Source organism: Coloeus monedula, assembly GCF_965178545.1.
Source record: "Coloeus monedula genome assembly, chromosome: 2".
NCBI classification, from domain to species: Eukaryota; Metazoa; Chordata; class Aves; order Passeriformes; family Corvidae; genus Coloeus; species Coloeus monedula.
Genome location: NC_138782.1, coordinates 93,795,634 through 93,808,828, shown reverse-complemented (window position 1 = coordinate 93,808,828; position 13,195 = coordinate 93,795,634). Strand labels below are relative to the sequence as shown.

Genomic DNA, 13,195 nt, shown 5'->3' with positions numbered 1-13,195 from the left:
CCATCTTTTTACACACAGCAGTGTAAGTCTTACAAATGTCCCGTCAGAACAATGAAATATGTAAGTCTGTTTTAACATTACATTCAAGGGAGGCAATGAAGACTTTTAATATCACCACTGTGTTACATCAGTAATAAAAGAGCATCTGCTTGAGGTCTGATGTGATTCTTCTGTGATGACAATGCAATTTTCTTAACTATCAGCTTCAGAGTATGAAATTTTTAACACAGAGCTAAATTGCCCTCTTGGCTATTCTGTTTTGAAAATGTCATCACTAATTACATGGAAGCATCACATCACTCCGTGAACTGTGCTAGTAGGAGATACTTGAATTGACATAGCTTGTTGAGTCCTTACAACCACTCTAACACCTCACTCTTCAGATTGGAGCTCTAGTTCAAAAATTAATAGAGAACTATTTGGAGATTGCACTTGAATTTCATTTACTCACTCAGGTAGATACGAAGAGTGATTTATTCCTTGCACTGGTCATTGGCAAAACTGCCACTGGCTTCAGCAGTACAAGAAATGCACTTGGGACTCTGAGAGTGTTAAAGGAGATCTTATGGACCTCCTTAAGCATCAAAGAAAAATACTCCAACAATTTTCAAGTTTATTTAAATTACAAACATTTAAAGTACTTAAACGAGTGTCCCACTTTCCTGGTTGTTTTAACCTGTCTTGGCATGTAACCAATCTATGAACTTTAATTTTTCATCAGTACTTAATACAGGTCTAGGGTAGGAAAATATGGTAATCTCAATTTTTCTGCCAATTTAAATTTTCGAATTTAAAATAAAACCTTGTGGTTCCAATATTCTATGTGTATGAAGAAACTTAAGTCTTTTTTATTTAATACCAAACAAATTCATTAAAACTAGAATATCAAAAAGATCAGAGACTTCAGTTCGGTTTCTTTTAATAAGCACACACTTGCACATATTGTTCAATATTTATAGCTTTTTTCAAGAAATCACAGACAAATAAGTTACAGAATCAATGAGGCAGACTGTTTCCAATATTTACAGCCCAAAGTTTATAGCCCAAAATTTGTCTCTGAGGGACAAAAAGGCCATGAAGTTTTTTCATTTGCTCAATTTAGGATTTTTCTCTCCTGGGGAATCTTTACTGAGCAAAACACCACCAGAGCAACCTTTACCAAGGTCTTTTCTGTTACCTTTGCCTCAGGGAGACACTGGATAAGAAGTGGTAAGGAGATAAATATGATGCTCCTGTGACCCAGCAATTCCTGATGGCTAATTCTTGACTCTGATGATAGTCCAGATCCTGCACCACTAAAACAAACTCCAGTGACTGGGGAACAACATTTACCTTGTGCAACAACCTGTGTCCCTTTTCAGAAACTGACACTGTGTACATGTGAGTATCTAATTACACGAAAATTAGCTGCAGTAAATTGGGCTCTAGCTATAGTATTAGAATGCTCTGAAAGTCTGCTGACACAAACTCACAAGTACCATTTTTTTACAAAAGTGCAACTAAAAAATTTCCAGCTGCCCTGAGGGCAGCATCAGGTTGCTTACTGAGACACATAAACGACTTCTCTAACAAGACAAAAAATGTCCTGTTCACATACTCCTACCATGCCCAGGCAGAAAATGCAGAGAAGAACTGGAACCTGACTGGAGAAGTCAACAGACTGCCCCAATGCCCAATCTTCAGACCTAGATTCTGAAGTGCAGGTCAGAGCTTACAGGCAGCACAAACCACAAATCACATCTCCAGAGAAAAGATTTTTCTAGAACTTGAGAGACTCAAGCAAGGTGAAAGTCACTGTTCCAGGCAAGGAGCTGCACTGCCTCATGTATGGGCAGGAAGCAGTAATTTGGTGGGTTCTGATACTGGTATCTTTTTCCAATCTAGGTACCTTTTTCCAAACCAAAGAATGGTTTGGTACTGATGCTTTGTCTTTACATGCTGCATAAAACTCAGCAGGGAAAAAAAAAAGGTGGTATATCATCCCCATTTAGGATATGGAATGATCTGGAGGCTTATTTAAGTATGACTTGAGAAGGCAGCAGGTTTTATATCAAAGTGAAAGGAACACTGTTGACTCATTTGGTGATAATCACAAAGTAATTTTACTTCAGCTATACTCCTCTTAAAATGTAAGTGATGTCAACTCCTTTTAAAATGGAAGTCCTACCAATCCGTAGAAACATTTAGGAAATGGGTTACAAATTGATCTTAACACTTTCAAAGTGACTGTGCATCTTTTGGGGATAGAAGAGCTGAACATTAAATAGCATGGGAATTTAAAATGGTTAAGAGACAGACATCCCTAGTCACTGAGTAGGAGAAAACAGAAGGAACTGGCTAACACAGAGACTTAATGCTCAACCATGAATTGGAGCAATATATCACACACACATCTTTCTTTCTCCACATATACATACAGATAACAAAGCTTACAAAAAGCTTACCTTAAGCCTAACTCCCCTAAGCAGAGTGTTACCCATCCAGTCAAAAAAAGCAGACCCATTCTTAACCCAAAAGGAATTGCGTAAAAGACTCTTTTCTCTGCAGCAAGATGGACTATGTACTTAAATGAATTCTAAAATTCAGAGAGGGATGTCACTGTAAATCTCTGACATAAATATAACAAACCACCTTTGTAAGGAAAAATCCAGGCTGCAAAGAAACAAATAAACTTGAGAGAAATGGAAACAAATGGATTTCCAAAATTTTACAGCACAAACTGAAAGAGCCAGGCACGACTCTGCTGCAGATCATTTGAAACTGCATAAATTGAAGGAAAAGAGGCAGCTGCTCTTTCTAGCCAGGTTCTAAACCCAAAGTTACCAGGAGATGCCTGTTAACACAGATAAGCTTTCTGATATATATGGAACTAATAAGGCATCTCCTGGATCAGGTATGAAGACAGGACCATTTGAATATCAAGAAGGGAAGAATTAATCCTGTGGAGCCAGTTAACTCTTTTGGCCCAAGGGCCTCATACTTTTGAGCTTGATTACACTTTAGCCAGCAAGTCAGACAGATAGCCAACTAATGGAACCTGCAAAAACTATTAAACAAAAAATGTTCCTTTCTGTCAGGAATGTGGTACTACAAATGTTCTTGGGAAAGGCAACAGTCCCATAGAGAGCAGAGAGGCAAGAGGCATAAATATTAAAACATGCAGGAATATGACAAGAGATTAAGAGGTTTATGACTCCGTATCTAGAGAGAATCTCACTGAACAAACATACTCTTTTTGTGCCAGAGGGAGGATAAATGACTGAAAGCACACAGTTTACTGTAATATCCAAAAATACAAATTTAGTTAAAAGGATGTGGCTGAGAAGCAGAGAAGACAACTTGTTTTTTTCTAGGTGTTGCACTCTGGGTAACATGGGAGTTTTCTGAAGAAAAGAGAGGAACAACCTTCTGGAAACAAGCTGATTTGCACAGGTGCGAGGAACTGGTGAAATGTAAGAGGGGGCAGAGAATGCAGGGACATAAGACACCTAAGAGAAGCAATGGAAAAAGCATTTTTCATGAAAGTTTCATCCACATGACTTCTCATGAATGGATTCTATAGGCATCTCTAAGTTTAGACAGCAAACAAAAGAATGAAAAGTACGTGCTGAGAAGGTGATGCACGAAAGCTTCCCAAGGACTAGGAGCCATAGTAGTAGCTCATGGCATAATATCGACAGCTTTCAGGAAATTCTAGTTTCTAGACAGAAATTACATAGATTTTTCTTGAACACTCCTGCAAAACAAAGATTTATCAGCCAATATACATAAGCTGATTTCTTTTAAGGTACAAAACCCCACAAAAAGTCTCCAGACTTTGGTAATTTGTATTTAAATCAATAAGAAAGTACTGTATAAATTATACTAGTGCGCTTGTTTTATGACAACAAAACCGCTTTAACCAGAGCAAGTTATATTTTCCTTAGCAATGCAGCAATCCACACCATTATTTATGCACACAGTGAAACATATTTTCTTTACATTTTACCAGTATTTCAACCTAGAACAGCCTCTCTGAAATGCTAATTGTAACTATTACCCATCCCAAGATCATTCTCACACTCTTTCACTTGGAACTGGTAACAGTGATGCACATGGATCAGATAATTCCTACCTCTCACTGTAATTGCACAGGGATTTTGCTTTCTTTTGAGTCAGTAATGTCTAAATTGGATTAAGATAAATCGCTTATGAGCCTTTCTCTACAGACATTGCTTTCATGACTGCTATATTTAATGCCAGTTTACCTCAGAACTTCATTTTTTACACCAGTCTTACAGAATGAGTTTCCATGAGGTTCATACTCAATTTCAGATTATTCTTAAGGACTAAATACCTTATGAAGAGGAAAAGAAAATACCCCAAATTTTGCTGACATACTCATGAGTGAATGTAGAAACTGTCGTGCTGGCACTGTTCATTATGATCAGACGAAAATCAAATGACAGGATCAGAAGAGTGACCAATCTCAAAATCAGAAGACTTAGTCTGTCTATTAATGTGTTTAAACATCTTTACACTCCCCTGTCTGGGCAATTGATGCTCTTGGCAATAATAATCTGAGTGGGTGGTTGAGAATGGAGTGAGTGGGCATCAGATGTAGCACTGATGTAAATTACGGCTACTTAGCAGAACATACACTCTCTCATCCAGGGAAATATTTTTTTATTATTTCATAAGTTAGACATAAGTAATTAAAATATTTTACCCATCAATACTTGGAAATAAAATCAATAGTGTATTCAAAAATTATTATCTTATAATCATAACTGAAGTGTGACTAAATGTCTGACTTAAATGTCATAAAGAAAACGCTGAAAAATTAAATACAATCTGTGTGCCTAATTTGTCTGGTTTGTGGGTTTCTTTTTTTCAATATTGCAATTGCAGACCTCATAATGTCTATGTGATTGCTGATATACATCACCAAGACCAAATAATGCCAACCAAAAAATCCTGATTGGTCTTTCCTTTATTTTGGCATATTATTGCTTTCATAATTTTAGCTACTGAGATTAATGACAGAGGTGACAGAAAGAAGAATAATGCACAACACTACTGAAGGTCATATACACTTAAAATATAGTGAAATTAGCATTATTTCTGTGTTGACCATAATACTACTGTTCTACAGACTCTAAAAGAAGATACCACAATGCACTCAGTATATTTGGGTCAAATATAGATGAAGCTTCCTTAATGTCCTGGTTTTTGTTGGGATAGCATTAATTTTCTTCCTAGTAGATGGTACCCTGTTGTGTTTGGGATTTAGTACGAGAATAATTAATACTGGTAACACACTAATGTTTGGGTTGTTGCTAAGTAGTGTTTATCCCAAGCCAAGGACTTTCGAGTGTCTCATGCTCTGACAGTGAGGAGCTTCTCAGGAAGCCAGGAGGGAGCACAGCCAGGACAGCTGACCTGAACTGGCCAAAGGGATATTCCATTCCACAGAACATCATGCTCAGTATATAAACTGGGGTGTGGGGGGCACTGGCTGAGGAGGAGTAACACTTACCTGCAAATAAATACTATGGGGCATTGACTGGGCTGTGATTCCAAACAGTTTGTTTTTTGTTTTATCTATAGTGCATTTTTACACACATTTAAGCAAAATGTCCACTTTGTTATCTTTTCCTAGAACTATACCCTGAATAAATACTCAAAATATCAAAAAAAAAAAAAAAACAAACTTGAAAGAAACAGAAAACAAAAGAGAAAACCCACTTATGTATACCAGTATTACAGCAGTAATATATACAAGCTGTACTTTCTCAGGAGAAAGAGACTTCTCTCAGAACAAATGAACTTAAAACTGGTTTCTCTTTCAGGTGAATTATTTAAATAACAGCGGTAATATTGCAGCTGTGGAGGTCCAAGCAAGGTTGGCATAGCAAGAAAAAAATTATATTTAAGCAATTGATATAACTTGAAAAAAACAAATTAGCCATGGACTAAGAGTCTATTATAGGCCTTTTAATTGGGCCATTAATAAACAGACAGGCAATCTAAGTGTAACACCTAAAACAACATATATTTCAACACTAATTGCAACCAGAATCCAGATACAGTACCTTAGCTTTATCCCTCATGGATCCTTTTCCCAGGATGGACATTTTTGCACCTGTTTCTTCTTGTAATCTCTTTAAAGAGTTTCCTCTTGGTCCAAGCAATTTCCCAACAAAATTGAACTAGAATGAAAATAAAAGAACTTTTTAAGACCCACAGGTACTTTTCCAAAAAGTTAATAAATAAACATGATGATTAAACAAGAAAATTTTACTTCCCTTTAAAAGAAATACTCCTACTTAGCTCTGAGCCTAACTGATAGAGATACAAGACTGCAGAACCAAGATATTCACCCATCTAATGTGAAAGACAGTAAAAGCATTCATGGTTTATTGGAACCCCAGGAGGCGTCTCTCTAGGACGAACAGGCCAGTGGCCACTAGGATTAGCAAACTGCTAAACAAGATACTTGTTCATGAGATGGTACTGGGGAAACCCAGAGAATGCCTAGGTTCTTTCCCAAGTAAGCCACCTCTACTGGCAAGTAATATATCCTGCAAATTTAGAGCTTTAGATAGATTTTTAGGAATTGATGCTTCACACATCAACTTGAAAACAAGCTCTGTTTTGTGTATCGGCTTCAAATACCTGTTTTGCCAGCACCAGAACAAATCACAATCAATAGATTGTGGTAGATATTCAAAGGCATTTTCTAAAAGGATTTTGTAGAACACTGGGCTTTGTCTGCCACGCTGCTAATATTCCTAATCACTGCACACTTCATGTTACTCATCAAATAGTTTTTTCTGTATGAAGAGGAGAGATGCCTACAGAAAATCAAAAGACAGAAAAATCAATAAATGAGGTGCTAATATCATGTCGACAAAAAGTAGCAAAAAGGGGGGAGTCTATTATGTAATGTGTTTATTCTGTAATCAATAGTCTCTTCAATTTATTTTTTAAAATTTTTTCCAGCATCCTTTAAAACGCTGTGGTATGTGGTCTTCAGAAGCTGACTGGAAATCATCAGCACTTGCTTAAGATGCTTCTGAATTATGTTCAAGTCTAAACAGACAGTATTCTGGTATGGCTTTCAACGAAGAATAAGCATAGCCAAAGAAAAAGGGGTGTCATTGTATCAGCACTTCCTTGGTTTTATTTTGGAGAGAAAAAATATGACAATAAGAAATATAAATCAAGAAAATGTTGCTGTCAAAAATACACACAAATGTCTATAAAGATGTCATAATATATTTTGTTTCGCACTACCTTCTGTTTTGAAAATGGAAAAAATGCGGAAATATTCTTGTTTTCACTTTAACCAGCAAGAATATAACAACACAAATGCATCAGCCATGTTAGTAACACCCAAACTCTGAATTATGCCAGGTGCTCCAAACCCCAAGCTGGCTTTTAGTCCAGTGTCTTAATTAAAAATCATTTGTACTTCCTTCAAATACTGGCTAAACTATCTAAGAAAGTAGTATATAATCACAGGAAAAATAAATATGTAAGGCAAAATCTACTGCCACTTAAACCAAAATAATTATTTCTGCAAAATAATGTGTCTGTGAGGGAAGTAATAAGTGGTAACATTTGCAGGAAAATTCAGCATGATTTGAAGCTCCAAAAGCAGATTTTTCAAGCTTGTGTGCTTGTACTTTTTTTCCAACTCTACTTGTTGAATTAATAAAAGTTATCAACTCTTCAAAATAGGGTAGGATTTAGAATCAATGTTCTAATCAAGGTACCAACAATCCTATGTCTTCAAACTGTTGCCCTGTTTCTTCCAGGGCAAACTTTGCTTAGAAGAAGTTGTTGGCTTCAAACTGATTATTCAATTTTGTACGAAAATAAACCAAACAATGAGGAAGAAATGGCAGGAACTGAACTTTAATACTAGACTTAATGCATTGATAGAGATAAGATTTCAATAATCACCCATCCCCTGTATATAAAGGTTTACTAGAGATGGCTGAGCAAACAGCAGAGCTTTTGTTCCTCTGCAGGGACCCCCTTATGGACAGAAGGGAGGGTGTCACAAGTTACAGCACCAAATCTTTTGTGACACTTACACATCACCAATCAGACAAGAACCATGTCCTGCTGCATCCTTTCAGTGTTTCTTAATATTAAGAAAAGCTACCCCTCAAAAGGTGAAAGAACAATAAAGTTATGTAACTTCAGAGGAAACTATGAGAAGGCCAACCAAAGCTTGATTACATTTGTTCTCTGAATGGAATAAAACTATTAAAATACACTCTGTGAAGATTTATGTTGGCCATTTATATTTAAGCACTTCATAAACTGTCTAATCATTACCTTGACATATTGCTGCTAAGGAGCAGCATGGCCAGCATAGGCCATGTTACGTACTAAGTGGATTTTAATCACTTCCCAAGAAATAAGTGGCTGGGGATTTTAATTCTATTGATTATGTAGCAGACAGACATTTCATCCACTATCTACAAAACACATATCAGGAAGGAAGCAGTTATTTACAACTAAAAAACTGACGTGCTCTTAGTTTGGTTTTGTCTAAAGTTGCAGAAAAGCCACGGCACTGCATCAGGCATCCTACTGTTGTGCTCAGTCTTTTCCAGCATCAGTCTGGGGCCACTGGATATCCTCAGCACCATCTACAATCCCAAAACTCCCCAAGGTCTGAAAGTACTGGTAGAGTGACTTTAACTTAATTACTCAGGAAAAATTATATGCTTTATGTTCACACAAAAGTAAAAGCAGCACATAAGAAGGAGGACGTTGCAGTGAACAGCACAAATTTTAAGAAATCTGAAACACAACTTCATTTCTCTTGGTTTTTTAAACTAAGATATGCTGGGCAGAACCGATTTTAATACTGGAAACTTTAGGCTCCAATTACAGCCACACGCATGCACATGCAACCTGAGCATAGAGACAGTGAAGGAAAATGTGGAAACTCAGGCAGTTGGACTGCACATAATGGTGAGCCTTGCCCACAAACACATTCCTGGTACAGCAGCTGTAACTGCAGATCTTATTCTGCAATCTCAGATCCAATCCAATTCTGCCATGTGTACAAATTTTCTCCAAATAATAGCAGCTCTAAGTCTCTGGGATAATATCTGGTCATATTAGGAGAGGATAGCTGAGAAATGCTGACACACAGAAGAGAGTATTAACAGAAAGCTTTCACTGCTGGGGAGCAAACAGACTTCCACTTGAAAAATATTGTTGTGTTACTAGATATAGGTGGCTTAACTTTTCAATCATGTTTATGAACATGAACTAGGCTTTCTGTTTGCTTGCAGAAACCCTTCGTGGTTTACAGCAGAGATTTTGTTTATTATCTTCTCAGATTTTCTTCTCATCTGTCTGAGGGAGATGATGCATGTCTTCAGGGGAAAATGATCAGGTGAAAGCAGGGGATGCTTTACTTACAATCAAATGCACATGATGCTTCATGTATCAACAGCTGTGCAATAAACCTTCTCCTCTGCAAAATAAAACCTGACAGAGAATACAGGTCGATAGATCTTTCCTTTATCTACAGCCAGTATCTCCAGCATCTTCCCCACCCAATATATACACATAGTTTCAGCAGATTTATCTGCATCCTGATTACTTTCACACTTCACCCCACCAAAGCAATCAGACAGTTAGGTGCTCAAAGCCAAAACTCTGGCTCCTCAGTTTTCATCGAAGTTTTTGTTCAAACTACTTCAGGACGGCATACCACAGGTATAAAAAATCTTAGGTATAGTTTACAGCATTATCATTCGAGCCTCAAGCTAACTACAATGACTGGTAGAAAATGCATGTTTACATTTGGAGGAGTATTTGTTTCCCTGTTTGATGCAGCCTGAATACATTTCTACTAGAACGGTAACATTTCTTACTTTATAAAATCTAATTTAATAGGGTTTTATAACCAGACCCAAGGAATATGCTTATCATTCAGAAAAAATGTTTGTGTCAGTGACTGTTTCTGTTTTGTACACAGATCAGTGTTCACAGCAGTAACAAACCTAGATAAATAACGAATAGGATAAGACAAATGGTTCCAGCTGTAAGATAAAGCAGAACAAAATCCTGAACTGGGAGAAGAAATTAATTTCTTCTAGAAGCAGCAAAACAGAAATGGCCCTGGCTTGACAACATGAAACAGGTTTGTTATTTCTCAGCGGGTTTTGTTCAGCATTGCTATCGGTTCCTTTGTGGAGAGACAAAGTGTCACTCCATTTTCAGAGCTACTTATCCTCACAAAATCCTGTCCTTATTCATGGAGAGCAGGATGGGGGGTGGGGAAGAATCTTTCTAAATTCAGTCCTGTTCTAAAGAAAAGGGGAGAAGACAAAGACAGTCATTCCTGAATAAAACCTTACTGCTTGAGACCTCCCTATAATTAAGGTCCTATTCTAGGATTTCTGATAGTTCATTTAATTTAGAATAGCATTTATTTTAAAATATCTCATCTTTCGACATGCACAAGGGACTTCATGTTAAGGAAGTACTGGACTATTATGAAGGCAAATTTTATTTTTCTCAACATTTTGTAAGCATGACAATGCCTGTAATAACATGCTTTAACTTTTGGTCAGCCCTGAACTGGTGAGGCATTTGGACTGAGCATTGTGGGTCCCTTCCTACTGGAACTATTCTCTTCTATTCTCATCTATTGCTCAGCAGATTCTGCAGAGTTCAGGTTTGTCTCCCTCTATATGTAGCTGCTTACCCCATGCAATATCCGGTAGTTTTGGCTTTAGCAAAATTAATTTAGTGTTCCAGATAAACATGCAATGTTATTTTTTACAACAGCAATGTGATGCGATACTTGCTGTCTCTTGGAGAAGAGCTTCCGAAGACACCTGTTTGGTAGGACTGAACTTTGCAGGGCTCTACTTTAGCAGGGCATGTCAGGAAACAGCAAACAGCAGAAGCAGAAAATGAATGTACTCCAGAGAGGCCCTGGAGATCTACCCCAACGAATGTGTGCTACTGCTTTCTTACAGTGTTGTATCACAGAAATGTCTCTGCAGCGACCCCAGAACCAAAGGAGAGAAGGAGAAAGCTGCCCTTTCCTACAGAGCACATTGGGTCTCATCTCTTTGTTAGGCTTTGAACAATAACCCAATGCCAGGCTGTGCACAGAAGAATTAAATGCTCAAAGGGAAAACACAGCTTCTTGAAAACTCTAGGCCAAATTAATTTCAGGTTTAAATCAGTGGAATCACTTCAGAAATAAATTAAATCTGATTAACAAAGTTAGAATTATTAAAGCTACTGTGACTAGAAAATTTACCTAAGAAATAAATGGGGTTTTATAACATCTTTTTTTATCTTGAGAAGTGCTGGGAACTTGTATTTATGGTGTGCTTGAAGAAGATGCTGCAATACTTGTATGGCTATTTACTAGCTGATTGCAAGCAGCTATATCTACAGTGAAAATACATTTTTGGCATAACTCCATGAAACAGATGGTCAGCAACTCCAGACAAAAATCTTCTAGATGTAAGTCTACACTGAGATAGGAAAATATCCCCTCACTTTACACTTTTAGTAGTTTTCAGTCAGAATTTTGGTAACAAGTTGTGGCATTCAAATGAAGTAATTTAAATGAGCCTTAAAATGAAAATAAATTTTCTGATAAAAAGAAAAAAATTGGTGTCTGATATACCCTCATTTAGTTAAACTTTCTTAAGTCAGGAAAATTTGCATGGCTCTAATACATACATTAGTGGTGTTATTTATTAAAATCTGCTCATCCGTAAAACACCCAAGCATTTTATTTCATGTGTTTCTATTTTTAAATCTACTGTGAGGTAATTGAGGAAAAGCCAAGGAACAAATTAAAGTTGTGGATCTATGTTAAGTCCTCAATTAACAAGTTGCTAATTGCAAAGGGTTTATTATTTAATTAGAGAGGTATCCAAAGAGATTCATTGTACCAGGCACTGCACAGCCATGCAGGAAGACATGATCTTGACCCTGAAGAGCTGTCAAGTATGCAAAAAAACCCCAAACCAGACACTGCTGAATGTATGTAGCTACTATTGCTTATTTGGATTGTGAGGAAGTGACTGCTGAAACTACTGCTACTAAAATCATCAGGCTCAGTTACCAAAGAGGGTATTATTACTCAAAGCAGGTGCAGCAGCACCAGCCTCTGCTGACAGAAAGACCAGACCAGAGCCTGCTTTTGCAACTCAGAAAAGAGAGAGAGGATCCTAGTGTTCAAGGCAAGGCTGGATGGGGCTCTTGGCAACCCGGTCTACCAAACTGGTCACCAGTCAGAGGTCGTGACTGATCCCAATCCACGTCTCTAAAAGGTCAGGAAGTTCTTTGATGGCTCGCCACTCCTTACTGGAAAACTGTGCGAGAAGAGCACTATTTTTAAAAACTGCAGAGTATGCGGACTTTCCTTTGTACTGAAGTTGTATTTTATTGACTAAGAGGGTTCTTTAGGACACAAAGCTACCTGGCTTTTAACATTTATTCTATCCAAGCTTGAAGGAGTCAACTTTTACTATTTCCAGGAAAATAAAATACAAAGTAAGTAAAAAGAAATTCTTGAAATTGTGTGTCTAAGACTGGCTCATTTGCAAGACATTACCTAAAATGGTATTTATACAAAGGCCAACAATTTGGGCTGCAGAAGTGCACCACTGAGCTTTTGCCGAAGTGCACGAAGAAGTTTATACTGAGTATACTCACAGGTATGGAGATAGGTACCAAGACTACAACACTTAAAAGCACAATCAACATTTGGCTAATTGGGCTTATTACTCCCACAGATACACAATTTACCGGTCACAGTAATAAACACCATCTGCTCTTTGCTAACTGGCAGCAACCTAACAACTTTTTTCTAACTTGAAGAGTTTGTAATGTAAAAGGAAGATCTAAATAAGTTCTAATACAGTGGGACTTTCATGCATATCATCTTACTCTTACTGAGCTGAATATGATTTCATATTATGTGAAAGATTTCTCTTTGCCAGATGTTATATTTGCCAAGATAAGCTCTAAGTCAACAAGAAACAGGGTAAGTTAGGGTTGAATACCCAACGATAAAAATAATGCATCTTTCCCATATATGTTAGTAGACTACTCAAATGTAGCATAAAACACAAATTTCTTATCAGTCAAGGAAATTATAACAACAGTTAATTTGGACCCAGTGTGTTAATGAACTGATTTAACA

The 13,195-nt window shown here is 37.2% G+C and overlaps 1 protein-coding gene across 1 annotated transcript in view; it reads right to left on the bottom strand.

Annotated features, from left to right (window-relative positions):
- KHDRBS2 (KH RNA binding domain containing, signal transduction associated 2) overlaps positions 1 to 13,195 on the bottom strand; it is a gene marked incomplete at its 3' end in the record, with an annotated part of 312,078 nt that overhangs the window by 195,230 nt on the left and 103,653 nt on the right. Inside the window, exon 3 of the mRNA XM_082302847.1 lies at positions 6,075 to 6,191. Within this exon, the coding sequence (XP_082158973.1) occupies positions 6,075 to 6,191 (117 nt within the window). The remainder of the gene's footprint in view (positions 1 to 6,074; positions 6,192 to 13,195) is intronic.